This window comes from Diceros bicornis, chromosome 3 (assembly GCF_020826845.1).
Source record: "Diceros bicornis minor isolate mBicDic1 chromosome 3, mDicBic1.mat.cur, whole genome shotgun sequence".
Taxonomy (NCBI): Eukaryota; Metazoa; Chordata; class Mammalia; order Perissodactyla; family Rhinocerotidae; genus Diceros; species Diceros bicornis.
Genome location: NC_080742.1, coordinates 35,325,222 through 35,351,208, shown reverse-complemented (window position 1 = coordinate 35,351,208; position 25,987 = coordinate 35,325,222). Strand labels below are relative to the sequence as shown.

General features: G+C 37.5%; 1 protein-coding gene across 1 annotated transcript in view; it reads right to left on the bottom strand.

The window, feature by feature from the left end:
- Window positions 1-11,879: 11,879 nt before the first annotated feature.
- UMAD1 (UBAP1-MVB12-associated (UMA) domain containing 1) overlaps window positions 11,880-25,987 on the bottom strand; it is a 245,805-nt gene continuing 231,697 nt past the window's right edge. The window contains exon 6 of the mRNA XM_058526126.1: window positions 11,880-12,167. Within this exon, the coding sequence (XP_058382109.1) occupies window positions 12,151-12,167 (17 nt within the window). The 3' untranslated portion in view covers window positions 11,880-12,150. The remainder of the gene's footprint in view (window positions 12,168-25,987) is intronic.

Sequence of the window (25,987 nt, the reverse complement as noted above, 5' to 3'; positions counted from 1 at the left end):
TGATTAGCGCTTGAGACCCAATCAAGAAGCTGTTGATGAAGTTCAAATAACACATTAAAAAGTTATGTATGACAGAGGAGTTATCAGTGCTTATATAAGTTTGCATAAACTAATAAAATAAGTGTAAATTGTATTAATGTGCATTTTTATTCTTCCATGATAATTTTAGCTGCTACCATAACCTTTGAATGTATTTTTCCAGGAGATGTCCAGGCCACTGTTTTTGCAATGAAAGTGTGAAAATGACAGAGTAAGCTGTTTTATTATTGCTAAATATGAAAATTCACACACATCCACATCAGTAAACAGGTGTTTTCAAAGCCCAGACTTCAAAATAGTCCACTCATTCTTGCATTTTGATGTCATAATCAAGCAAAATGAAAAACAGAAGAGACACATTTTGGTTGATTATTATCCTGCCAAATCAGATTGTTCATGTTATTGTCTTACACAAATACCAAGCTCAGAGGGAGAAGTGGGGAGCGGAGAAAAATATGGATGTGTGTGAAGAGAGTGAAAGGATGGTTTTAGAACTTTAAATGAGTCCAATAAATTGAAGAATTGCTTTAACAATCTCAGAAATAAAAGTCTGAAATAGATATAGTATAATAGACTTTACATTCAGTTTTTAAAAAAACTTTAGAAGTAGAACCCCTTTTTAGAAGGAATCTTATGAAGAATCACAAATATACAAAACAAAATATATAAAATAGATATTTTTAGTAAACATTCCATTAGTTCAAATTTATTACATTTATTCAAATCTAATGAAAAAACAAGGCTGTTTTCAGGGGCTAAAATTAAAATTAGGGGCTTTAGATGACAATTATCATCTCATACAAACCTCAGCAGCCAATTTATTTCTGCGATTTCTTATTGGTTGCATAGTATTGAGGTTTTCTTGATTACACAGATAAGCTGTTGGAAATGGTAAAATATAGTTTTTAAACAAGTTGCCTTGTAATCTCAGGGTATGATTTCATTTACACGTTATGAGAGGAAGCTTCACTTGTTCTGAGGGCTGTGCCAAGAGAGTTAACCTGGTGAGACAAGCAAGCATGTTCTTGGTCTATATTGTAATAACATTTGGTATGTGTCATATTTGAATGTGCCTTTTTTAAAAAATATAGTTCTGTAATAGTTAAAAATTAAGTAAAATTCAATAGAATGTTTTCTGACCCCTTGAGTCTCCTCAGGGACACAGTAGGGTGGGGCAGAGTGAGGACACTTTTCTGGCTGATTCACTCTGAGTTGCAGTCTCCTCCACTATACAAGAAGGATTTTAACAACAGATCTGCCATCCTTCCCTGCCCACGAGGGCGCCCTGCTACAGGCATAAATGGTGTATTCCTTCTGTGGTATTGTCTATTTCAGTTAATAACATCACCATCTTAGGAGCTGGGGTCCCTTCAACTTTTCCCTCTTCCTAACCTCTAACATTTAATAGCTCATGAAGGTCTATTCATACCACTCCAAAATGTCTGTGGAATCTAGCCTGTCATTTCCCTCTATCCCCATTGCAATAGCCTCCTGACTGCTACCTGCAGACTTGAGGCTTAGCCTACTCCTCACAGCCAGAGCTTCCATTCTGAGACACACATTAGATCAGGTCATTCCTCTGTTTTAAAGCTGGTAATGCTCTCTTTCACTTACCTGGTTAAGGCCAAACCCTTCAGCACAGTACAGAAGGCCCTTCACCTTCTGACCCCACTATCCTCCAAACTCATCAGCTGGCTCCCCCAACTCATGCACCTTGAACCCTTCACACTGCATGCACCTTATTCTTTGCATCTGTTTTCTCTGTGCCTGGAAAATTCTTCCTCATCCTTCAAGACCCAATTCAAAAATTATCCTCTTTCCAAAGCGTTTCTTGATTTCTCCAGGCAAAGCAAGTTGTAGCTCTTAAGCTTCCTTTGTACTATACATATCCTTGTAGTATTTGCTCCATTTTTTTTTTACTGGGATCAGCTCCTTGTGTGTCTCTCTTTTCTCCAAAATACTTTGAACTCTTAGTGAGCAGGGGTTGTATCTTATCCCCTCTTTTTATCCCAAGCACCCACCATCATACTTGACATGTGCCTGAAACATGGGAAACCCTCAGTGTATATTTTTGCACTTTTCATTACAGCATTTCATGTGGAGTTTGTTCCTGAATCTTACGGTGATACACTAGCAGAAACCACAATGGCATCCTGTAGACTCCCTGTTGCAATGACAGCACACAGCTAATTGTCGATTTTTTTCTCTTCAGTCTCTCTATGCCATTGGGCACCTAAATCCTCTATCTTCCTCCAAATGCATTAACATATGTTTCAGAATTGAATTTCAAAACATCTCTTCCCTATGGTGTTTTCTTTCCCAAATTTATTTATCCCATCCCCTCCCAGGTTATATGATACTTCCCTGGTGTTTAGAATCTCAGAATCAGACAGAACTAATTTCTCCTCCCGGTTTTAGAAGGGCAGATTTTGGGGAAAGTGCTCACTTATCCTGCTCCAAATACCCTTGGTAGAGACTCCCTTTCATTTTGTGTCCCACTACGTTTTATAATCCTTCCCAAGAGAGCTCATGTGCAAGATATCAGTGATTTGCAAACCTGAGGTCCTCTGCCCCCATATTCCTTGAACCCTGAAGATGCTGGAGTGAAGTTGGGATCTTAATTCTTTTTGTGTATTCATGTGTATATGCTACCTCTATTGGATTCTTTTCCTTACTCATTTTTATAATTCAATAAAAATCCATCCCGTGATATCATTACTTCTTACAAACTCAGTTGTTTATTATTCCTGCTCACTTGGATATTTTACAGATTTATCATCTTTTTTTTGCTTCATGATTTTACTTGAAGAGAATTTAATAACACTTACTAAGATGGTTATTCTTCCTCATCCACTCAACCATTACCACCCCTTTTCAAGGCATAACATTTCCTATTTCCAATCCTCGCTGGGGTTGGAAAAAAAAATAGCTTGGCAATGGTTCACTAAGAATTGTAATTTAATCCTTTGGAATAACAGGCTTTTCATCTGTGCTCCCTGCAATGATCCGACGATCTGCCACACGATCAGTTCCTTAGAAAAGAACAATGCTACTCAAAAGAAAAGAAAGTACTGGCAACGTGGCAAAGAATATGAGGCCTTTTATAAAATTTGTAAATATAAATTAACCTGGAGAGTAAATGGCATCAAAATATGAATTATTGCTACTTTTCAAAAGAACAATCAGGACATTTTTGGAAGCAAATGCAAATGAACCTGAGTGAGTATCTGTGCTTTTGATCCAGACTGTGTAAATACAGGCTCATAACTAGGTAGTTTTGTGTTTATATTGGTGGAGTCTTGAAAGTTATGCTTACAGATCCAGAAACAATGCAACATTCAAGAAAGAGCAAACACAACCTTAATTTTTACCTCTTATGCCCCTCGACCTCAGGAGTGTTTGTCCAAGTTGTTTGGTGTCCCTGTATTTTATGGAGCGGGTTACTGTAAAAACTGTACAGATACAGTCCTGTATGTCTATAATGCTACACATATATTTGTTTAAATGGGGTTGGTCTGTTATGAAATGTCCTCCTTCTGAGACGATTATAGGCCAGCAGCAATCTGCATAGTAATTTATCACCTCATTTTCAGTCATTATCACTGTAAGTCAACCATGTGTTCCAGAGCCTCAACATCACAGAGAGTTCACTGGGATTACTTAGGTGTTCTAAGATTCATTATCATCACCATTATTACTACAAATCACACCATTTATTTAGCACCAACAGTCTGCTAAAGAAAGCAAGTTGGCACAATCTGAAGTGGATCAGAAACAGGTCCTGTGCATAAAAGGAGCATGGGACTTGAGCTCCAGGCAAGGATGAGTGAGGAAAGATGACTGGTAGGCTCATAGGAAAAGGTATGGGTTATATATTTTCATACCCAGAATGCAATCTCCTGGAAGGACAAATACTTTGCAAAATTCCTTTTATTTCTCCTAATGGCTTGATCAATAGAAAGTAAAGAGAGCTCACCAGAAGGCATATTTAAAATGAAAGAATTTGGACAAACTGTGTTTATGGCACAAACTTTTTTTTTTTCTGCAAAGCCCACTGGGACTAGAGCCCTCTCCAATCTGTCTGAGGCTGAAGTTGGTGTATGAGTTCACTTATCTCAGGGTCCCCAACTCTATCAGCATGGGCTACCTACGTAACATCCTGAGTAGTGACCCACCTGGTTAGCTGAAATGACATGGCGAGAGGTTGGCAATCTGGATTTAGCCACTAGAATACCATATAACATAAACAGAGGCATTTCCTTCTGATCTAATTATTACCGCAAGCAATTTAAGGCTCTCCTATGCCTTATTTGGAGTATAAATGACACCAATTATAATAATATTTTTTTTCTTTCTATAAAATGTAAACATTAAAAGTTCAGTGATCCTAAGTGTGATTATAAAATTTGACTTGGAAACTAAGTTAAAGAAAAAGCAGAGGATTTTGTTTTTTTGTCTTTCATGGTATTGGCCCAGGCTTTGAACAAAGCTTAAGAATGAAAGGAGTCATTTGGAGAAAATGTTTGTGTTTCTTCTTTATATTTTTATTTAATGGTTTTGAAAATTTGGAGTGAAGCAATAATTCATGTCAATAAAAGTTTATTTTTTATTTACTGGGAAACAATAAGTTCAAAATAATCTTATATTTGATGGTGAGTGCAGTCTGAATTATTAATGAAATTCTTAGCTTGCCTGAAAATCACATATTTTTCTCTGTATGTGATGTGATATAATTTTTGACATTTTAAAAGAGCTCTAGAGGGGCCGGCCCCATGGCTTAGCGGTTAAGTGCGCGCGCTCCGCTGCTGGCGGCCCGGGTTCGGATCCCGGGCGAGCACCGACACACCGCTTCTCCGGCCATGCTGAGGCCGCGTCCCACATACAGCAACTCGAATGGATGTGCAACTACGACATACAACTATCTACTGGGGCTTTGGGGGAAAAATAAATAAATAAAATCTTTAAAAAAAAAATAAATAAATAAAAGAGCTCTAGGATAAACTATTATTGGGGATCTGATTTGCACATAGAATAAATATTTGATCTTTTATATATCCTTAAGACTTCTGGTTATGGTAATACTGAATTAGGCTAAAGACACTCTATATTTTAATAAGCCCAGATTTTCTAATAATGTCTAAAGGTTTATAGTCCCTTTATTTTACTCCAGTTAGCATCTGTGCACACAAATGTAACAGGGAAAGGAAGAAAACTTTTTTCCACCTGAGTATTTCAGTTTGGTTTTCTCAGGGTGAGACAAGGACATTTTTATAGAAAATGGCTGCAGAAGAAAAAAATAATGCTTGAGAAGATATAGAGTCCAAGAATTCTTAAGTAACTGGGAAGGTTTTAAAAGTAAATATAAAAGAAATTTGGTGGGCTTTTTCAGAAAGCAAAGTAAGCCAATATATTTCATTACTTATTTATGCTTTTGGAAAAAAAATTTTTCTACAAACCTACACCAGCTAAAAAACTCTTCCCACAGTGACTGGTGCCATTTGTGAGGTTGTTACGGGCAGGAAAAAGACTTTTTCAGAAGACTGAAAAAAAAAATAAAGTACAAATATTGTGGCTTTTCATTGTCTTTATGAAAAACTACTTTTTTCAGACCTTGGACCTGGGGGTAATTTACATGGCCAATTATGAGAGCTCTCTCTCACAGAATGATTGTGCACCTGCATTTGGTGAAACAGAAAGAAAAACTCTCTTGTTGAGTAATGTGCCATATGCAGATTGGGGGATAAAAGGAGCACTACAGCTGGCATGCAAAGAATATTTTACAGATTCTTAGGGAGCACTGGTCTGGAGGCATTCAGAACTCCACCAGGCTGGCAAAAGTGCAGTGTGCAACTTGGGTAACCTTAACTCGAGTATGAATGAAAATGGCTTTTTGAGAAATGGATAAATGTTATGGCCCAAGTCCAAAATTCAATGGCATTGATAACTGGGCACCCAGCAAAGTGGGAAGAGTCATTAACACATTCATTAATTAGGATCCTCTTTATAGTCCTACAATCAAGTGAAAACATATGTTTAATCTGCACTATCCTTAATTTATTTCCATGTTTATTGTAAGAAAAAGGTAGCCTGCCTGAATTTCATAAAGACATGTCAGTGGCACACTTCTTATGTCTCCAGGGCAGGGTGGGCACATCTTCAGCCAACATTTATATTAAATGACAGTCGTGCTTGAAGGCTCAGCCCTTACTTGAGCAAAGAAGTTATTATCATAAATGATATGAAAGGGACTGCTAAGAGGACCTTAGAGGCAGTGTTGTCTATGGAAAGAGCTCTGGACCATTTGCAGCTTCAACTTGTTCATCTGTTAAATAGGGATAAGAACACTTGCCCTGCCCACGTCACATTTGTTGTGAAAATCAAAGTCATAATAGGTGAAAGCACTTTGTAACAGGTAAGATGACATATATGGTACAAGGGATTATTATTAATTAATGAATTTGCTAACAGCAATTCTTAATTTATAGATATTAGAGAAGTATCAAATCCCGAAAGAGATTAATGCAATTATAATTATTTGACCCTCATATTTATTTTGATTAATAATCATATGCATCTCTTATTTAGGCAAGAAAGCTGAATTTCCTTTTTGAGCCACCCTTCTGCCTATCTTCCAGTTTGCTTTTTCTATGTTTGTAAAACTTACTGAACTCAGCCAAGACATCAACAGGGAAATCCTACTGTTGATTAGAATGGGCTATTTTGGCACTTATGTCCTAAATCTAATTACCAAAGACAAGACAAAACAAAACAAACTAAACCAATGTCCCATTCCATGTAATCCCAGAACCCTGAGCTGCCCTCATTCTTGGTCCACTGACCAAAAAACTACCATTTTAGGCAAAAAATTACACAGAACACTGCTCTTGCATGTAATCTTTATAATAACACACTCATAACATACCAGAAAGCATCATAAAAAATAGTCAATATTTAATTGTGCTCACAGAGCAAAATTTATTGTTGCAGCTTTTATTTTTCTCTTTCTAGAAAATTCACAATTGGGCATCTGGAAATTCCTAGAAGCCCTTGGCTATGCAAGTAAGCTTTGAGGTGTAGAGGTGGATAAGCCCTGGAATGGAACTTCCTTGACTCAGATTTTACTTGCTTATCATTTGGTAATGAATTTTTCTTGCCTTTTTCTTCTACATACTTCATCATTTCCTTTGAAGGGGGAGAAAGCCTAGTCACTGAATTTATGTTTTACAAAGAATTGGTAGTAGCCTTTTTTATAATAAACCTGAGTGATAATAGTGACCATGTGCAACGCTATCTTTCTCCCTCTCTGGAAGTGGCCTCTAGACTTGAAGTCTGGGGAGTCCCTGGCCCCTTTTCCTTGTTGCCTTCAGGTAACTAGGCTTTCTCACTTTGTAAACTGGAGGCAAAAGGCCTGGCTGGGCCAATCTGGGGCCAATTTTTTCATTTGTAAAATAAGTGCCCTTGAGTGGAGGATTGCAAAGCCCCTTTCAGCTCTGAAACACTCATGGCTTGTCAAGCAACACCTCCAAAGATGACCCAATTTATTCAATGCATGAGCCTGATGAATACACTCACAAAACTTGGGACCTACTCACAATATCTGTTATGAAAACACTTCCCACCTCCTTTATTAACTTGAGTTTTCATTTGTATTTCTACAACTGACAACCATCTAACAACAACAAAGAGCCACAAACTAAAATAACATTTTTGCAAAAGACCATTCAATTCCATCTTACTGGAAGCACTTGCCTACTCCATGGGAATAAATATGGAGTATTTTACTGTGAAAAATTAGATTTTAAATGACAAACATTTGCTCAGATGATCACTGGAATACCTACTGGTATCAGAGCAGCAGTGCTAATTATTAGCTAACCACCTTAGCGGGCTAATATCTAATCTAAGTTCTGTCATTAACTGGCCGAGTGGCCTAGAATAAACTTCAGTTTCCTTATCTGTAAAGTGGGAATTGGGCCATTGACCCAGCTCTTGAAAAGCACTTGTAATCACTCCTAGTCTCAGAGGGTAAATGACCACCTAGGACCATCTGAGACTCTTTGGGGGATGCATTTACTCTTTGGGGCCATTTGGAGAACCATTTAGTACTGTAGCAATGATTTACTAATGTTGCCCCAGTGGCCCCAAAGAGTTAATGCACTTTCAATATACCTCCTGCTTTCTCTGTGTAAATCAACTCATCTATCAGAGGGTCCCTTTGACAAGTCAATTTGCTTGACACAGGTGGGCATTTTACTCCCAGACAGTACTTGCCTCTTCTTGGCTCATAAAAGAACTGGAGCCAAACCCCAATAGGCATCTACACGGCACTCTACATCACAGAGTACTTTAGGATTATTTATGAAAGAGAGTTGTTAACTGCTGTAACCTCCCAGTCCTGCTCTTGTATGCTCTGATCTTTAGAAGAACAATGCTGAATGGTGGTATTGGAGTTACTCAATAGTTTTGATTTAAAATTTTATTATTAATAATAACTATAGGATATGAACATCTATCCACCCACTTGTCTTTCTCTCCTTCCATTTCGATTCAAAGAAAGAGAGACTTATGAGAAGGTGAATCCTACTATGTTCTGAATCCCTTCCTAGCTGCTGTCTCCTCAAGTAGCATTTTGATCAAATATTCCTAGTCTCTCCTGCATCATTAAACTTTTTTTTTTTTTGCTACTTTTTTCTTCCAAACTATATGAAAAGTTCTAATCTTAAATAAATCATACTCTCCCTGGACTTTATGCCCTTCTTTGCCTCTCTCCCTCTCTTTCCTTTCTTTACTAGTTATGCTTGTGAAAGAGGAGTATATACTTACTGTCTTCACTTCATCACTCACTCACTCCATAACCTACTGGAGCCTTCTCTGAGCGTGGTCATCATTGATTAGAGCCTAGGTCCTCTGGTTTTCAAGAACTTATAAAATGTTTCAGATCTATAGAAAAATTGATCGGCTTCAATACAAAAAGAAAACTAGAAAATTTTAATTAGTATTAATTTCAAAGGGAAAAAAATTTAATCTCTTAAATTTTTTTATGAGATAAATTTACTGTGCAATTTGGTACATTTTAATGTTTGCTATAATGTGGGTTGGGATCTCAAAAATCAGCACATTCAGGGTCTAGAAGAGTTTCAGGTGACCCTGTTCAGAAATATCCTAATTGCCAAATCCAGTGGGCCATTTTGAGCCTTTATTAAAAATTGACATTATTTGATAATGTTGACCATATGCTCCTTTCTCTTCCCTTGGTTTCTGTGATATGAACATCTTCTATTTTAACTGATCACTTTGATTACTTCTGCTTAGTCTCCAGAGTTCCATCTTGGTTGTCTTCTCACTTTATATACTTTCCTTGGCAATCTCATCCATGCTCAGGTTCCTCTGCTCACTTATAATCTAAACTCCATCACCACCCATGCTGGCACTTCAACTTCACCTGCTGTCATCTTTTCACCTTGAAAATCTGCTCTTCCTCCCATGTTCCTATCTGAGTTAAATGGTACACTATCCATTCAACTGCTCAGTCCAGAAATCTGGGAGACATCTTACACCTCTCTTTTTCATCTTATATCCAGTCAATCATCAATTAATTCAATTCCTATATTCATGTAAATCTGTCTACTTCTCTCAGGCTTTTAAAGACACAATTCTGGTTTTGTCACTCCCATGATTAATCTCTTCAGTGGTTCCCACTAACTTGAGACAAAGCCCAAAATGTTACCAGGACTTATAAGACACTCCATGAGCTGGCCTCTGCCTGCATCCCCAGCCTCAATTCCAGCCACTCTTTTCTCCCCACTCCTCTCAATATATAAGCTGTAGCCAGACTGGTATTCTTCTTCCTTCACTCTCACAATGGTCTTTTCCCTTTTTACAAGGTGTTCCTCATCCTGGAACATCTTTCCACCCACTCTTCCCCTAGACAGACCTTCCTTGAATCTCCAGATGGTATTGGCTATCCCCGTGCCCAACACCATCCACCGCTATTACACCTTGTTGCACTCTGGGCCTCACCTTCTGTAGCTCTCCAACACACTTTAATTCTTTGTTCAATGTCTGTTTTCCCCAATAATAAGAGTGCCTAATATTTCTTGAGTACTTCCTATGTGCGAGGCAGTTTTATACACATTATCTCATTTTAATCATCACAAAAATTATGAGGTAGGTTCTATTACTCAAGTTTTACAGATAAGGAAACTGAAGCACTGAGAAATTGAAGGCCATATAGCTAGTGAAGGGTAAAAAACTGGAACCCAGCCATGCATCCAGGCTCTGCATCCAGAGCCCATGAGTATCCATGATTAATATTGCTTCAGTGAAGCAGTAAGCTCCACAAGGGCAGGGGCCATATCGTCTACCTCCAGAGCCTAACACAGGATTGGCACATAGTAGGGCCAAGAAGGAATTGCTGAAATAATTAATGCATCCCAAATTCCTACGGTGGTATACAGGGTCCTCCATAATCTTACCCTGACCTACCTCTCCAGCCTTTTCTCCCAGCAGGGCTGCCCCCTCTTCCCCATGCCTTATCTTCCACCCATATAAGCAGTTCCCTGAACAGGCCATAGTGGTTCACACCTCTGTCTTTTGTATGCCATTAACTCACTCATTCACTCATCCATTCACTCACTCATCATTCATTCATTTACTGAATACCTACTGAAGGCCAGGCAGAGAGAAAAGTCCTATGATAGATGATTGCTTTAGGAACATAAGAGGGATCTCTAAATAAGACTGAGGAGTCAAGAAAGTCTCTCAAGAGAGGTAATACTAAAATTGAGTTCATTTCCCTCGAATATGCATATCTGCATGGCAAGCCCCTACTCATCTTTCAGAACTATGCTCAAATGTCTCTTCCAGTGCTCTCTCTACGGTAGAACTTGCAGAGGTACTGTACCACATGTCTTCAGATGATGACCTCCCCCGTCAGTGAGATCCTCTTACTCGCTGTGTGTATCAGTCTCAGCACAGGGGGTTCCTGGCACAGAGATACCCAATAAAGCCCTGATGAATGAACAAACAAAATAATGGTCCTTTTGGTGAAAACACTCCAATCCATTGTACAACTCTGTGCACTTACCTGAAACCACAGAATTTGGGTTCATTTACAGAATAGACATATTCATTTATAGAATAGACATATTTTCCTTAACATACAAATGAGAAAGATTGCAGGACCAATTACACCAGCATTATCGTATCTTTTTATTTTAGACACAGATGTATAAATTATGTAAAAACACTTATGTAAACACACACACACACTCTCATCCACATGGTTTTGTCAATTTGGTGAATCTAATGACTTGGGAAAATAAGAATTCACACCATCATTCCTGAGAGCTCTGGACACCGTGGAGAATATCACATGACAGAATGTTAGTCTATTTTCTGAAAGACAAGATGATCCTAATGATTCTCTCATCAATGAAAAGGGACTTTTTCATTATTAGAAACAGGCCCTAAACTTTAGGCTGCTAATGTGTTTTGTACACATGTGAAAAAAATGATGCCATTTATACATTTTGGACTATCATCAAAGCACACTTCTGTCACACTGTTCTTCTTGGGTTTGTCATATGGAGGGCTCTTTGAAAACTGTAATGAGATGCAAACTTACTCCATGTCCCCTTCTCTAGTACTTGAAGGACGGCTTTGATTCTTGGGGGACCAAAGCTCTTATGGGAGCTACTGAGGACGATGCCTGGCACTCTGTAATCCTGTGTCTGTTTGAGTGCATAACCCTGAGCTACCTCTTTCTCACTCTTGGGATAAGCTTTCTCACATGCCAAATGCGTAGGCTGGACTAGAGCAGGGGGCAACAAACCTTTTTGGTAAAGGGTGAGATAGTAAATATTTTCCGCTTTGGACTCCATGGTCTGTGTTGCAACTACTTAACTCTGTCATTGTAGTGTGACAGCAGCCATATAAATGTGTAAACAAACAGGCATGCTTGTTTTCCAAAAAAATTTTATTTACAAAAACAGGCAGGGGGCTAGATTTGGCCAGTGTGTCATAGTTGCAGACACCTGAACTAAATGAATTCTAGGATCTCTTTTAGCTTTCTTCTGCCATGGTATTCAGTTTAAATCATCCTGTGAGAGTTCACAATTGGGGGACAGCTGGAAAAAAAGAGGAGGACACTTTAAAGAATCATTGGCTGGATGAGACTACTATATTTGACTTATCTTTTCACTTGGAATCTTTTAACTTTGTAGCATAATGCCCCTATTATATTTAGCAATTAGAGTGCCATCACAAAGTAAAGTGTAAAACCATTATTCCTTAAAAAGAGAAAAGGCTTGTGGTATGAAATGATGCATGCAAGGAGTGTGGGTGATAATTTACTCATATAATCATTTCTATTTCAGTTCTATGGCAAGTATTTCTGGAGATGGCTCACATGGCAAGGAGATCTTTAAGATGTGCACACCATAATTAACCTTTTTATATACTCTGATAGAAATATCAATAGTCTTTTCTCTGTTAGCAGTTTTAACTTTACTTATGGTCTATGGAGTGATTTGAATTAAAGAATGACGATTATAAGAAAAAAAACCTTTCTACCTTGGCTTTAAAACAAAGCATGCATATTCTTCCTGTTATTTTTATTTCATGGTTAAGTTCTAGACAACGAACACCTCCATCTCTTTTTTCTCCCTGGCAGAGGAGATTAGACAACAAACTGGCTGGTATTTCTGTAACATATAGATCAGTGATTCTGGAAGTGTGGTCTCTGGATCAGCAGTATCAGTGTCAGCATCACCTGGGAACTTGTTAGAAATGCAAATCCTCCAGCCCTACCCTAGACCTACTGAATGAGAACTCGGGGAGTGGGACCCAGCAGTCTGTATTTTAACAAGCTCTCCAGTTGATTCTGATGCCTGATAAAGTTTAAAAACCACTGGGATAGATTATTAATTTCTAGAAACACAAGTTCAAGGGAAGACCTGGCCTCACGCAAAGAGCAGAATGACCCTAGAGTTTGCACATTCAGAAGGTGCAGAATAAAGGCAATAAGCCTCTTGCTACATATTACGAGAATAAAAAGGGCAAGAAAGAAAAACAATAGGGAGGAAAAGAGACATAGAACTTGGGTGAGCAGGAGAAACTAGAAAACCCCAGAGGTTCCATTTGCAGCTGTGGCTCAGCTCAAAGACATTACCCTCCAGTCTCAAAGCCATTCATTCAACAACCCTCACCAGGATTGATGGGTAGGACTATGCTAGGTGATGGGGACATGGAAATGAAGAAGGTACTCTCCCTGTCTGTCAAGTTCACAGTCTTGGACTGAAAAAAGAAAAGAAATAGCTCCCTTGAGAATTTACAAGTACCTAATAGTCAAAGTCAAAGGGAGAAGCTGGACGGCAGGAGAAATAGTAGAGACAGGATGAAGAGAACAAAGATAAAAGAGGAGAAATGGGAGGATAAAAAGAGTGAGAATTAAATAATTTTATTTGTATTGGAACATTTAGGAATATGTCCCTTTAATCCCTCCAATTACTCAATGGCAAGCTCTGCTTTGATTTGGAGCTACAGATCCCTGACAGTTCTTTATTCCCTCACTGCTCCACTGAACAGAACCACAGCACTGCAACCAATAGCCTTTTCTTCCCTTATAATGCTTACAGTTAGTAAAAAGAAAAAGTAACAAAGAGACATAAACCAATAAGCTATGTATGGGTCAGAAACAACAAATTCTTTTTTTTTTTTTTTTTTTTTTGTGAGGAGATCAGCCCTGTGCTAACATCCGCCAATCCTCCTCTTTTTTTGCTGAGGAAGACGGCCCTGGGCTAACATCTGTGCCCATCTTCCTCCACTTTATATGGGACGCCGCCACAGCGTGGCTTGCCAAGCAGTGCGTCGGTGCGCGCCCGGGATCCGAACCAGCGAACCCCGGGCCGCCGCAGCGGAGCGCGCGCACTTAACCGCTTGCGCCACCGGGCCGACCCCAACAAATTCTTATATTAACATGACCTGGTCATTTTTCTAGTTCTGTGGCATAGCATTAATCTTAGAGCCTCAGCTTAAAATCATCTTTGGGTCCACAAGTAGAGTGTTATAGATGAAACCATGTTATTAAAAACTCACATCAAATCAAACATCATAGTACTTTCAGAGTTTGGATGATTTCTAGAAGTTACCTTGTCAGATAGACTCAAATGTTTTAAAGAATGACTTCATCCTTTTAGTGAAATAATATGTAAGTTCATTATTGTTTAAAAAAAATTCAAGCAATATAGAAGGGTACAAAGAAAGAAGTAAATAATTTCCCGAAGTAAAGATTATTAACATTAGGTAAACAGAATGGATAAACACAAATGGAAGGATGGATAATTAGAAATGTTTTCAGAAAGGGGGATCATATGGTACATGCTATTTTTTAAAGCAAAATTTTTATTTTGGAATAATTTTAGATTTACAGAAGTATTGCAAAGATAGTACAGAATATTCTCGTATGCCCCTCACCCAGCTTCCTCTATTGTTAACATCTTACCATGGTACATTTAACACAACTATGAAAAAAAATTAGTACATTACTATTAACTAAATTCAAGACTTTATTTGAATTTCACCAGTTTTTCCACTAACGTCCTCTTTCTGTTCCAAGATCCCCATTGCGTTTAGTTGTTAGGTATTGTATTACTCAGGATCCTCCAGAGAAGCAGAAACAATAGGACGTATATATCTAGAAAGAGATTTACTAGGAATTGACTCATATGATTTTGGAGTCTAAGAAGACCCAAGATCTGCAGTCAGCAAGCTAGAGACCCTGGGGAGCCGACGTATAGTTCCACTATGAAAGCCAGTAGGCTGGCGACCCAAGAAGGGTTGATGTTTCAGTTTCAGTCCAAAGACCAGAAAAAAACCAATGTCCCAACTCAGTCAGGCAAGAGGAGCTCCTCCTTACTTTGATTTTTTGTTCTATTCATGTCTTCAATTGATTGAATGAGGCCCACCCACGTTACTGAGGGCAATCTGCTTTACTCAGTCTACCCATTCAAGTGTCAATTTCATCCAGAAACACTCTCACAGACATACCCAGAATAATGTTTTGTTTTGTTTTTTTTTATGAGGAAGATCAGCCCTGAGCTAACATCCATGCCATCCTCCTCTTTTTGCTGAGGAAGACTGGCCCTGGGCTAACATTCGTGTCCATCTTCCTCCACTTTATGTGGGACGCTGCCACAGTGTGGGCTAACAAGCGGTGCGTCCGTGCATGCCTGGCATCCAAACCCAGGCCGCCAGCAGCGGAGTACGCACACTTAACCACTACGCCACGGGGCCAGCCCCCCGGAATAATGTTTGACCAAAAGTCTGAGCACCCTGTGGCCCAGTCAAGTTGACACACAAAATTAACCATCACAGGTATACATACTATTTTTAATGTAGTATAATATCCAACTTGCCAGATTATTTCATAAGTGACACGCTTCACTTAAAATGCTCACAGTAAGCAGACAGCTCTCTAGATGCCCCTGAACCTTGTCTCCTTCAGTTCAGCTGGATACTTTCCACGAGTCAGCTGTTTGAACCCAAACCTTTAAAATCATATAACTTAAATTTTATGAAAACGGATAAAATACCAAAAGCCTGGATAGATGTAAAGTAATTCAAAATTTGGTTTCAAATTAGGTGTGAGCATGACAATGGTAAAATATTGAGAGGTGGAGGGGGATCTAGGAGGATTCTGCACTCAGATTCCTCCCCAAGTGTCTTTCAGTTCTTGTTTCACTTTAAAGAAACTGAAACTGGAAATCTTGGAGAGTGTATTATTGGTGTAGTTTATGCAAAAAAGATGGCCAGGGGGAATTCCAATCAGGAGACCCCTCTCAATGAAAAGATCTTGGCCCCAAATCAAAAGATTGGCAAATGACTATATATATGGTTTATGTTAAAACACGCAGTTGGGGAAGACGAAAAAGTTCTGGAGATGGAAAGTGGTGATAACTGCACAACAATGTGAATATATTAATGTCACAGAACTGTACACTTAAAAATGGTTAACATAAATTTTATGCTATCTGTATTTTATCAAAATAAAAAAATAAAATATGCAAAGTAAGTATGTATATTTTTTTCAGACTCCTTGTTTCAACAAATATTTTTTGTTAACTTACAAATGGTTGCATTAGATAAGAGGGCTTATTCTGTATTAAATTTATTTTCATTTTAATTTAATAGAAGAAAGGGACACCAACATGAAATTGAATTTTAGGTAAATGATCTTTTTTGTGATTTTAAATCAAGAGATTTTAATTCTCCAACATTGCTCTAAATTTAAGAGAAAAAAATACTACGAAAAACTGGAAGAGGTTAGAGCAGTGTTTCTCAATCCAAGGCAGTGCCAAGTTCTCAGGGTGCATTTAGAAATGCATGGACGTGTTTTTGGTGGTCACAATAACTGAGGTGATCCTGGCATTAGTGCCAAACATCTCATAAGGCACAAGATAGTCCTCACATCCAAGACATGCCCACCCCAAATGTCAATAATTTCCAGTGCCAAACATTGAAGTAGAGTCAATATATTTTTTAAATTATGTTTCCATTCTGCATAGTGTCTGTTGACTTTCTTATGGAATTTGAGAAAACAGACACTATTTCACCTTCTTCCACCTTGCTCCTTCTAACCCCGTTTTTGGTTAGTTATATTATTCTTCACAATGCTTGGGTTTATAACATGTATATTCTGTTCTGAAACCAGGATTGAAACAGTTGTTTACTCTTGATTCTATTTTAAATGATTTGGTGCTCACCACCAGTCCTTTTCGTGCCGTGGCTTCTCCATTTCTGCACTTTTGACTTTGATTCACCTACTTGGTTGCCTAGATTTTGTCATACAGTAGCTTTTAATTAATTTATTTTTTATTGCAAGAAAAGCTCATGGATTTTGATTTCTTCTTTCATGCTTACTATTTATCTGTTGCATTTATCCTAGGAGAATAATTTGATTGGGTTCAAAATTTTCAAGTCATGCATTCTTTTCCTCAGAGCTCTGTAGACATTGCTTCACTGTCTTTGGTTTTGAGGGTAGTGTGGGGAAGTCTGGGGTCAATCTGATTTCCTCCTTTATAAATGACTTACTTTTTGCTGGTATACCTATATTATTATAATTTTAAAGGCATTTTTCTTGTGTTATCTTTTAAATATAATATTTGATACATTTAAAATATTAAATATAAAATATGTAAATTATAAATAATCAAAATCAAAACTTTTAAATAATCACTCAACTCAAGAACTAAAAGACTCACCAGTACCATTGCATCTACCTGTGGGTTCCTCCCTTTCCCTCTTGCCCCCCCGAAGGAGCAAGTGTCCTGTATGTTTATCCTTCTTTTGCAATAATCCAAATAGTTTTAACATGTATGTCTATATCTCCATAAATAATATATTATTTCATTTTGCTTGTTTTTGAGTTATGTAAAAATGATATCCTACTATACATAATCTTTTGGAACTCTTTTTTTTCATTAAACTTAATATTTTTAAAGATAAATCCCTGTTTTGTGTTACTATAGAGCACTCATTTTTTTTTTTTTTTGAGGAAGATTAGCCCTGAGCTAACATTTGTTGCCAATCCTCTTTTTTTCTTTTTTTTTTGCTCCTGAGGAAGATCGGCCCTGGGCTAACATCCATGCCCATCTTCCTCTACTTTATATGGGATGCCGCCACAGCATGGCTTGATAAGGGGTGTGTAGGTCTGTGCCCGGGATCCGAACCTGTGAACCCCAGGCCACCGAAGCAGAGCATGTGAACTTAACTGCTACACCACCAGGCTGGCCCCTAGAGCACTCATTTTTTAATGGTATTATTGATACATAATTTACATACCATAAAGTTCACACATTTAAAGTATATAGTTCAACAGCTTTCAGTATATTGACAGAGTTGCGAGACCATCACTGTCTTCTAATTTTAGAGTATTCTCATCACTCCCAAAAGAAACCTTGTACTCATTAGCAGTCACTCCCAATCCCCTCCTCCCCTGATTCATCATACCCTAATTGTCTCACCACCACTCATCTGCAATCCCACCTCTGTTATGTATCAAGTTTCCATATATATATTTGGGTCTGTTCTCTGTTCCATTTTGTCACTCTCCATTTGTCAATTTTTCTAACTCTCTGCCCAAATTACACTGTCATAATTATTATAGCTTTATAGAAAGTCTTCATACCTGGTACAAGTTGTCACACTCAGTTCTTTAGGAGTCTCAGTTTTTCTTAGCCGTTCGTGTTTCCATACAAATTTTAGATTTAGCTTGCTCATTCCATGAAGAATCCTGCTGGAATTTTAAGTCTATAGGTCAATTTGAGAGAATATACACCTTTACAGTTTTAAGTATCACTATCCATAAACATGGCACATCTTTTCATTTATTTAGGTTTCTAATGACCTTCAATCAAGTTTTATTATTTTCTCTATACAAAGTTTGTATACTTTTGGTTAGATTTATTCCCAGATACCTTATGTTTTTGTTGCAATTATAAATTGTATCTTTTTATATTACATTTAAAAAATGTTTATGACCATTGTTTAGAAGGCTATTGATTTTTGTATATTGGTCTTAGAGCCAGTCACTTTGCTAAACTCTCGAATTATTACTAATAAGTTGTTTTCAGATTGTTTGTGGTTTTCTATGTATTTAGTCATAGTATCTGCAACTAATGATGGGTTTTTTCCTTTCTAGTCTTTATGCCTTTATTTGCTTTTTCCTATCTTATTGTCTAGCTAGAGCCTCCAGCTTTAATGGTGATCAAAACATGATACTGGGCAAACTTGTCCTGTTTCTAATTTCAAATGGGATGCTTCTAACTTTTCATCATTAAGAATGATGTTTACTAAGGCTTTGGTAGATAGCTTCATTCATGTATAGGAAAGTCTCTTCTACTCAAAGTTTGCTAAGACGTTTTATGTCGAGTCCATGTTGTTTCTGCTTCTGCTGAGTTTTCCCTTTTAATCTATTATGGTAGATCACAATTCTAGATTTTCTAATGTTAAACTACTGTAGCATTCCTAGGATAAACCCAACTAGGTCATGATAAACTTTTTTTTTAAACCCACTGGATTTGGTAATATTTTGTTTAGGTTCTTGAGTGAGGTTGACCTATAATTTTTATTCTCAAATTGCGCTGGTGCACTTGGTGCAAATAACTGGTGCCCAGGTTATACAGAATGATTTAGGGAGTATTCCTTATTTTTCTATTTGCTGCATAAATCTGTAAAAGATAGAAATTAAGTGTTGAATGTTTAGTAATTTCACCTATATTTATATTGGCCTAGTCTTTCCTTGTAGGAAGATTTTAAATGACTAATTCAATTGCTTTAATAGCTTTAGGACTATTTGAGTTTTGTGATTCTTAAGTCAGTCTTGGTACGTTATATTTTTCTAAGAATTGTTTCATTTTATCTAGGTTTTCAAATATACTGGCATAAAATTGCTCATGGTATTTTCTTTTTAATCTGCACTGTATCTATATTTACATTCCTTTTTAGTCCTTATATTATTTGTACTCTTTTTTTCTCAGTCTTGCCAAACAATTTGTCTATTTTACTAGTAAAAGCTAACTTTTATCTTTATTGATCTTTCTGTTGTACTTTTGTTTTTGATTTCATGGAATTTTGCTCTTATTTTCATTATTTTTCTTTTCTTTGAATTTATTCTCTTTTTCTTTTCTAAATACTTAAGATGGGTGCTTAGATCATTTTCAGACCTCTTTCTTTTCTAATGTAAGCATTATGGTTGACAGGTTTCCCTCAAAAATATTAGTTTTGACATACTTTCATTATAATTTAGCTTTATTTAAAAACTTCATTATGATTTCTTAATTGATAAATGAATGATTAAGTATTCTATTTCCAAGATGTGAGAACTTTAAAAATATCTTTTTGCTATTGACTTCTATATTGATTAAATTGTCATCAGAGAATACTCGTTCAAGAAGTAAACTTTAGATTCCAAGTTCCTTTAATGTGATTCTATTGATGATAAACTCTCAGTTTTTGTTTAACTTTATAGGTCTTTATTTCACTCTAAGGTTTGATAGTTAATAACTATTTCCTCTCAACACTGAATATATTATTCCATTGTCTTCTGTTTTCTGTTATTACTGTTGAGCAATCTGTTGTCCATGAAACGGTCATTTCTTTGTGACGTCTTTCCTCTCTGGCTGCTTTAAAATCTTTTGTCTTTGTTGCTGTACAGAGTCACTACTATGTGATGTCTAGGCATTGATTTTCTTTTTATTTATCCTGCTTGGGAATATTGTGCTTTCTGAAATTGTGGATTAGTAGATTTCAGCATTTCTGGAAACTTCTCAGCTATTATCATTCCTTGATTAGCTTTATTCTCTCCTTTTGTGGCTCTGATTTGACATATGTTAGACCTTCTCATTTTATCCTCAATATTTTAAATTATTTTCGTATTTTCCAGTCCTTTTTGTTTCTGGATTGTATTCTGGTTAATTCATTCATTTCTATTTTCAAGCTCATCAATTCTTTTTCGATGTGGCTCATCTGCTTTTTAACATGTTTTGTTTTTTCTTTCAACATTTACATATTTTATATTTAGATGTTCCATTTAGTTATTTTTCAGAACTGCCTGGTTATTCCTGATAGTTTTCTGTCGCTTGCTTATTCTTTTGATTCTATACTTTATTTAAGTACTTCATAAGCAGCTATTCTATATCTGACAGTTCCTACATAGATGGCTTACCTCCTCACGTGCCTGGTGGTCTTTGATTGTGAACTAATATTTGCCTGATTATAAATTGTGGGAATCTGATGGGATATATTGTAGGATGCTTTCCTATGGAGATTTGGTTGGTTTCTGCCGGGAGCTGGGAAGACTACCAATCTGAGGCCACTTTAGTTCTCTTTGAGACTCCTGGCTTAATGCAGAATCTCAGGTTCAGTTCCCCTTTATTGCTGTTGCCTCTTTGGTTCAGTATCCAAATTGCAATTTATAGAATCCTACTGGCATTTTCCCTCAGTATAACACAGTTTCTCTCCTTTGCTTCTTGCTCAGCACATTTATCTGCTCACTGCTCCAAACTCCAGTGTTGACTCAGCTTGTTCATTTTTATTTGAGGGGTGGGAAAGAGGAGGACTGAGTTTGGAGATTATTTTACCCACTTTCAGGGAGTCCAGCAACAAACCAAAATGTTTTATTTAGGATCTAATTGGTTTCCAGCAGAGCATGTCTTGCATGCCATTGCTGCTGGAAGTGGAAGTTCTATTCTTAATCTCTGAATTCAATAAATAAAGCACACATGCTGACCATTCGGTCTCAGTTTTCACAGCACAAGATGCCCTATTATGATATAAAGGGTCAAGTATCTATAATTACTTTTGTATTTTCAATTTACAAATGAAGAAACTGGGGCCCCAAAAGGCTAAGTGACTTACTCAATTCGTGATAAAAGGGGAACTAGAAACTATGTTTTATGTCCAATCCAGTAGTCTTTTCAATAAATCCTTCTAATACTCTTCAGGCCTGATTTTAAAAGACATGTTATATTAAATTACACCTGTAATTGTTTATGTTATAACAAAGTCTATAATCTTATTTTTTTGTCTATGCATACCCAGTCTAGGTACATATATCCATGTATAATCACATACATACATAAATAAATCCAAGCCTATATAGAAACTATTACAAATACAATTTAATATATAGACAGGCTTCACTATAAGGAAGATACCATGGGAGTGCTAAAGGGAACTATAGAATTCTAATCTTGACTTTATCTAATAAGCATGGCCTTTAAGATCAAAATAATTGTATACATAAAACATTTGTTTTTACTTATGCACAAAAGCAAATAATTTCTGGTAAAGATTATAATGACTTGGATTAGCTATGTTAATCCATATTATACTATGTCTCAAGTAGCCTTTTAAATAATCTCTCCATTGAGTTAACTCATAGGTTAAAATTATAAATTACATGAATACACCAATGAAGAGAAAAAGGGGGATTACTTGGGGGCAGTGCTCATCAACAGTCCTCGGGAAATCTGTCAACATAAACAGTCACAAGCATAGCACAAAATTAATAACATAGTCCAGGGAGAGCAAGGGGGAAAACTAGAGGCAATCATAAAGGAGTCATTTCAATTTAGGGAAGCCTGCTAATGGGGAACCTGAGAGGAAAGGGTTAGAAACATACCCTTGGATATACCAGCATTCCAACAAAGTTATGAATAGCTGCTAGAAGTGTACTTGGTATTTCTTAATCCTATCTGAGTTTCTATTTTATTAGTTTTGATTGAGAAGTATTTTTATTTATTTATTTATAATTTTATTTATTTATTTATTTTCCCCCAAAGCCCCAGTAGATAGCTGTATGTCATAGCTGCACATCCTTCTAGTTGCTGTATGTGGGACGTGGCCTCAGCATGGCCGGAGAAGTGGCCCGTCGGTGCGTGCCCGGGATCCGAACCCGGGGCGCCAGCAGCGGAGCACGTGCACTTAACCGCTAAGCCATGGGCCGGCCCAAGAGAAGTATTTTTAAAGTTAAAATAATTGAGTTAGTAATGTCCTAAACTTTATTTTAGATATTTTGAGGGTCAGGAGTGTAGAGATATGTTTTTTAAAGTTCTTTTTAGATGACTTGGCCACACAAATCATTGTATATCCCTTTTAAAAAGTTTTCATAGATGTTTTCCCCAGAGGAATTTTAGTATCTCTAATTTTTATTTCCACCTTAATGTTGCAAGGGAAGATAATGTACTTACAAGTTTTTTCCTCCTTTGACTTTCTCTCGCATTCAGATTTTGATTCTCCACCCTCCCTTACCCCAACTTCTATCTCAAAAAACCTCTGGCGTGTACCTCCACTTATCGAAAGCAGGTATTGTTCTAGTCAAATGTGACAGTAGTTTGAATATAGTTATGCTGAGGTATTTTCTTTTGGAGGAACTGTGAACCTTGAAAAAATTTGTATTGTTAAGATTGTTCACAGCATGGTCCACATCTGCTACTACTCTTGAAAAACACTAACAGATGACGATATTTAAGAATTTTATGGGTGAGCATTGAGGTGTAGAGCTCGGAGTGGCAGAGCCCGTATCACCCCTTAAATGGTAGGAGACACTCAGGTAAGTCAGTTTGGAGGGAAGGAGACACGGAAGAAGGCGGTTTCAACAAGCCAAGCCTGGGGCCCGCCCGGTGGCGCAAGCGGTTAAGTGCGGGCACTCCACTGCGGTGGCCTGGGGTTCGCTGGTTCGGATCCCAGGCGCTCACCAAACCACTGCTTGGCAAGCCATGCTGTGGTGGCATCCCATATAAAGTGGAGGAAGATGGGCACGGATGTTAGCCCAGGGCCAGTCTTCCTCAGCAAAAAAAAAAGAGGAGGATTGGCAGATGTTAGCACAGGGCTGATCTCCTAAAAAACAAACAAACAAAAAAAAACAAGCCAAGTCTGTAATTGGCATTCCCAGAGTCAACTTTTAATTTTTCAGTAAATGATTATTCATTTAATGGATTGCTCAGGACCTTCGTTTCTTCTTTTCAACTTCTACCTTTTATATAATAACATGGAACGTCATAGGAAATGAATCGAAGTTATTTATATTACACATAATTTCAAATCTGCTATAAAGTGTAAGAGTGAAATTACTGATATATTTCATTGCCCTGAAATTTCCAAAAAAGCCATCCCCTAGGGGACTGGTCCCTGTATCTGGGTGAGAATGGGCACTCCACATTTGCTGCCCCTGGACGGCTGTAAAATGAGATACCACCAACTTAAACGTCCTTTGCACTCTAAGTTGCCTTGTGTTACTGTTATTTTTTAATGGTAATGATAGTTTCATTTGTTAAAGAAATCAGCCAATTCTCAGCAACTTGACAATGAGAAGTTAGTGTCTAATAACAAAAGAGATTGTTTCTAATTGCTTGAAGAGATGTCCTTCTTAAGTCTCTAGACACAGAGTCAGAAGTTAGCGGAGCAAGAGAGGTTTGTTACACCTGGAGCCCAATGGGAAGCAGCAGGCGACAGTTGGCATTTTCTCAAGAGAGCCAGTTTACTCATTATTTTAGTGTTTGTGCTAGTGAACACCTTCAAAGCGAAAATTAATTTCCCTTTTGGATTACTTAGGATATTATTTTTAATGCTGAAGTTTTCCACATCATCCTTGGCTACAACTTTTTTTTCCAGAATGATTGAGTTAAAAAAAAAAAAAAAATCGTGGTTCTTTCTAACAGTGCCTAAAAATAGATTTAGAGAGATTTTCTTATTTCCCATGATTTCCTTGTAGACATTCTTAATGACGATCTTTCTTTAAAGGAAAAAAAAAATGAAATAAAAGCATTTAGTGTTATGTATTAAAATGAAAGTTGAGTGTTTTATTGGGAGGAGGGGGTGAGGCTTTCCTCACAACATCCATAGGATGAAAACCCACCTAATTCTTTCTAAAATTCCAAACAATTAAAACCTAAAGCTTGCTAATCAAGAATAAGCTTTGGAATATTAAGAACATTCTGGACCTGCCTGAAGTCCTGCCTGTCTATTTTACATCTGGTCTGTTAGTGAATGGCAGGGACAAAAGGCCTTTCTTAATCTATCCAGCTGCTCCCACTCCTGCCAGAACATCTCTGGGCTGTGTCTAGAGTATAAGAGGCAAGCCAGAGGAGTGTGAAATCAGCCATAGCCTCTTCCACTTCCTGTCTCACTGCGTCCCCTTCCCCTCACAACCTCCAATTCTGAGGAGGTGGAGTGAGCTGGAGGAGCTTCTGATGCCTGTCCAGGTCACCTCTGCCAACTCTGCATATGCTCCCCTCCAGAGGAGCACATTCCAAGCTACCAAACATTCAATGTCACTGCCTTAGCACTAAACTTTTAGATGACTTCCCAAGCAGGCAACATTTTGGGGAATTTTGCTGTCACTTCCTTAGGAAGGGCTTATTGGGATAAGTTTTTTCTGTCTTATAAGGAGCTGTGTTTAAGATAAGTTTAATAAGTTATTAAATAACTCTGGAAGATAAAATGCACTATAAACACAACAGTAAAGGGTGAAAAAAACTCATATTTTGACTTGAACACTATGGGATGTTGTGTATGAGTGAATTTTTTTTTAAAGGATTCTCAGGGAAAAGATTAATCTTAAAAATAAGGCACACTGAAGCCAGAGTAGATACAAGGAAGTCGTGGGGATTTGAGAAGTGGCAGTGAAACTCCTTTTTGATTAGGTTTAGTGTTATCACCTTTTCTTGGACTTTCTGTATATTTTAGGTTAGATGATAAAGTAGCAACTTAGGAAAGCAAATGGATCTTTATTCTTAGAATGGCAAATAAGCTTCTTCCTCCTTTTAAATTGAGAACCAGCAGGCAAAGATCATTGTTACTAAAGAGACATGTAAGGCTTTCTAGAAACTTCCTCAGAGACCTTCAGATGGACAAGTCCTGGGAGGCTCTATGTTTAAATTGAGATCTACTTAAGCCCAGGGAAACACTGAGTGTGGATTACAATGACTGAGAATAGCTAAATGTTAGTGACGTACTTAACTGTACCTAGATACATGTATGTTTTAGCCCGAGCTCTATATGTGCCTTTTTTAATGTGTGTTTATTTATTTATTTTTGTGAGGAGATCAGCCCTGTGCTAACATCTGCCAATCCTCCTCTTTTTTTGCTGAGGAAGACTGGCCCTGGGCTAACATCCACACCCATCTTCCTCTACTTTATATGGGATGCCGCTACGGCATGGCTTGCCCAGCAGTGTGTCGGTGCACGCCCGGGATCCGAACCAGCCAACCCTGGGCCGCCGCAGCAGAGTGGTGCACTTAACCACTTGCGCCACCGGGCTGGCCCCTTAATGTGTGTTTAAAATGTGGAGTGTAGGTTTTATTATGTGACTTTTAATTAAATAGAATGTTCCCTTATATCTGTACTTATGTGCTACAATAAAGTTCTACTTTAAAAGGAGAAAATA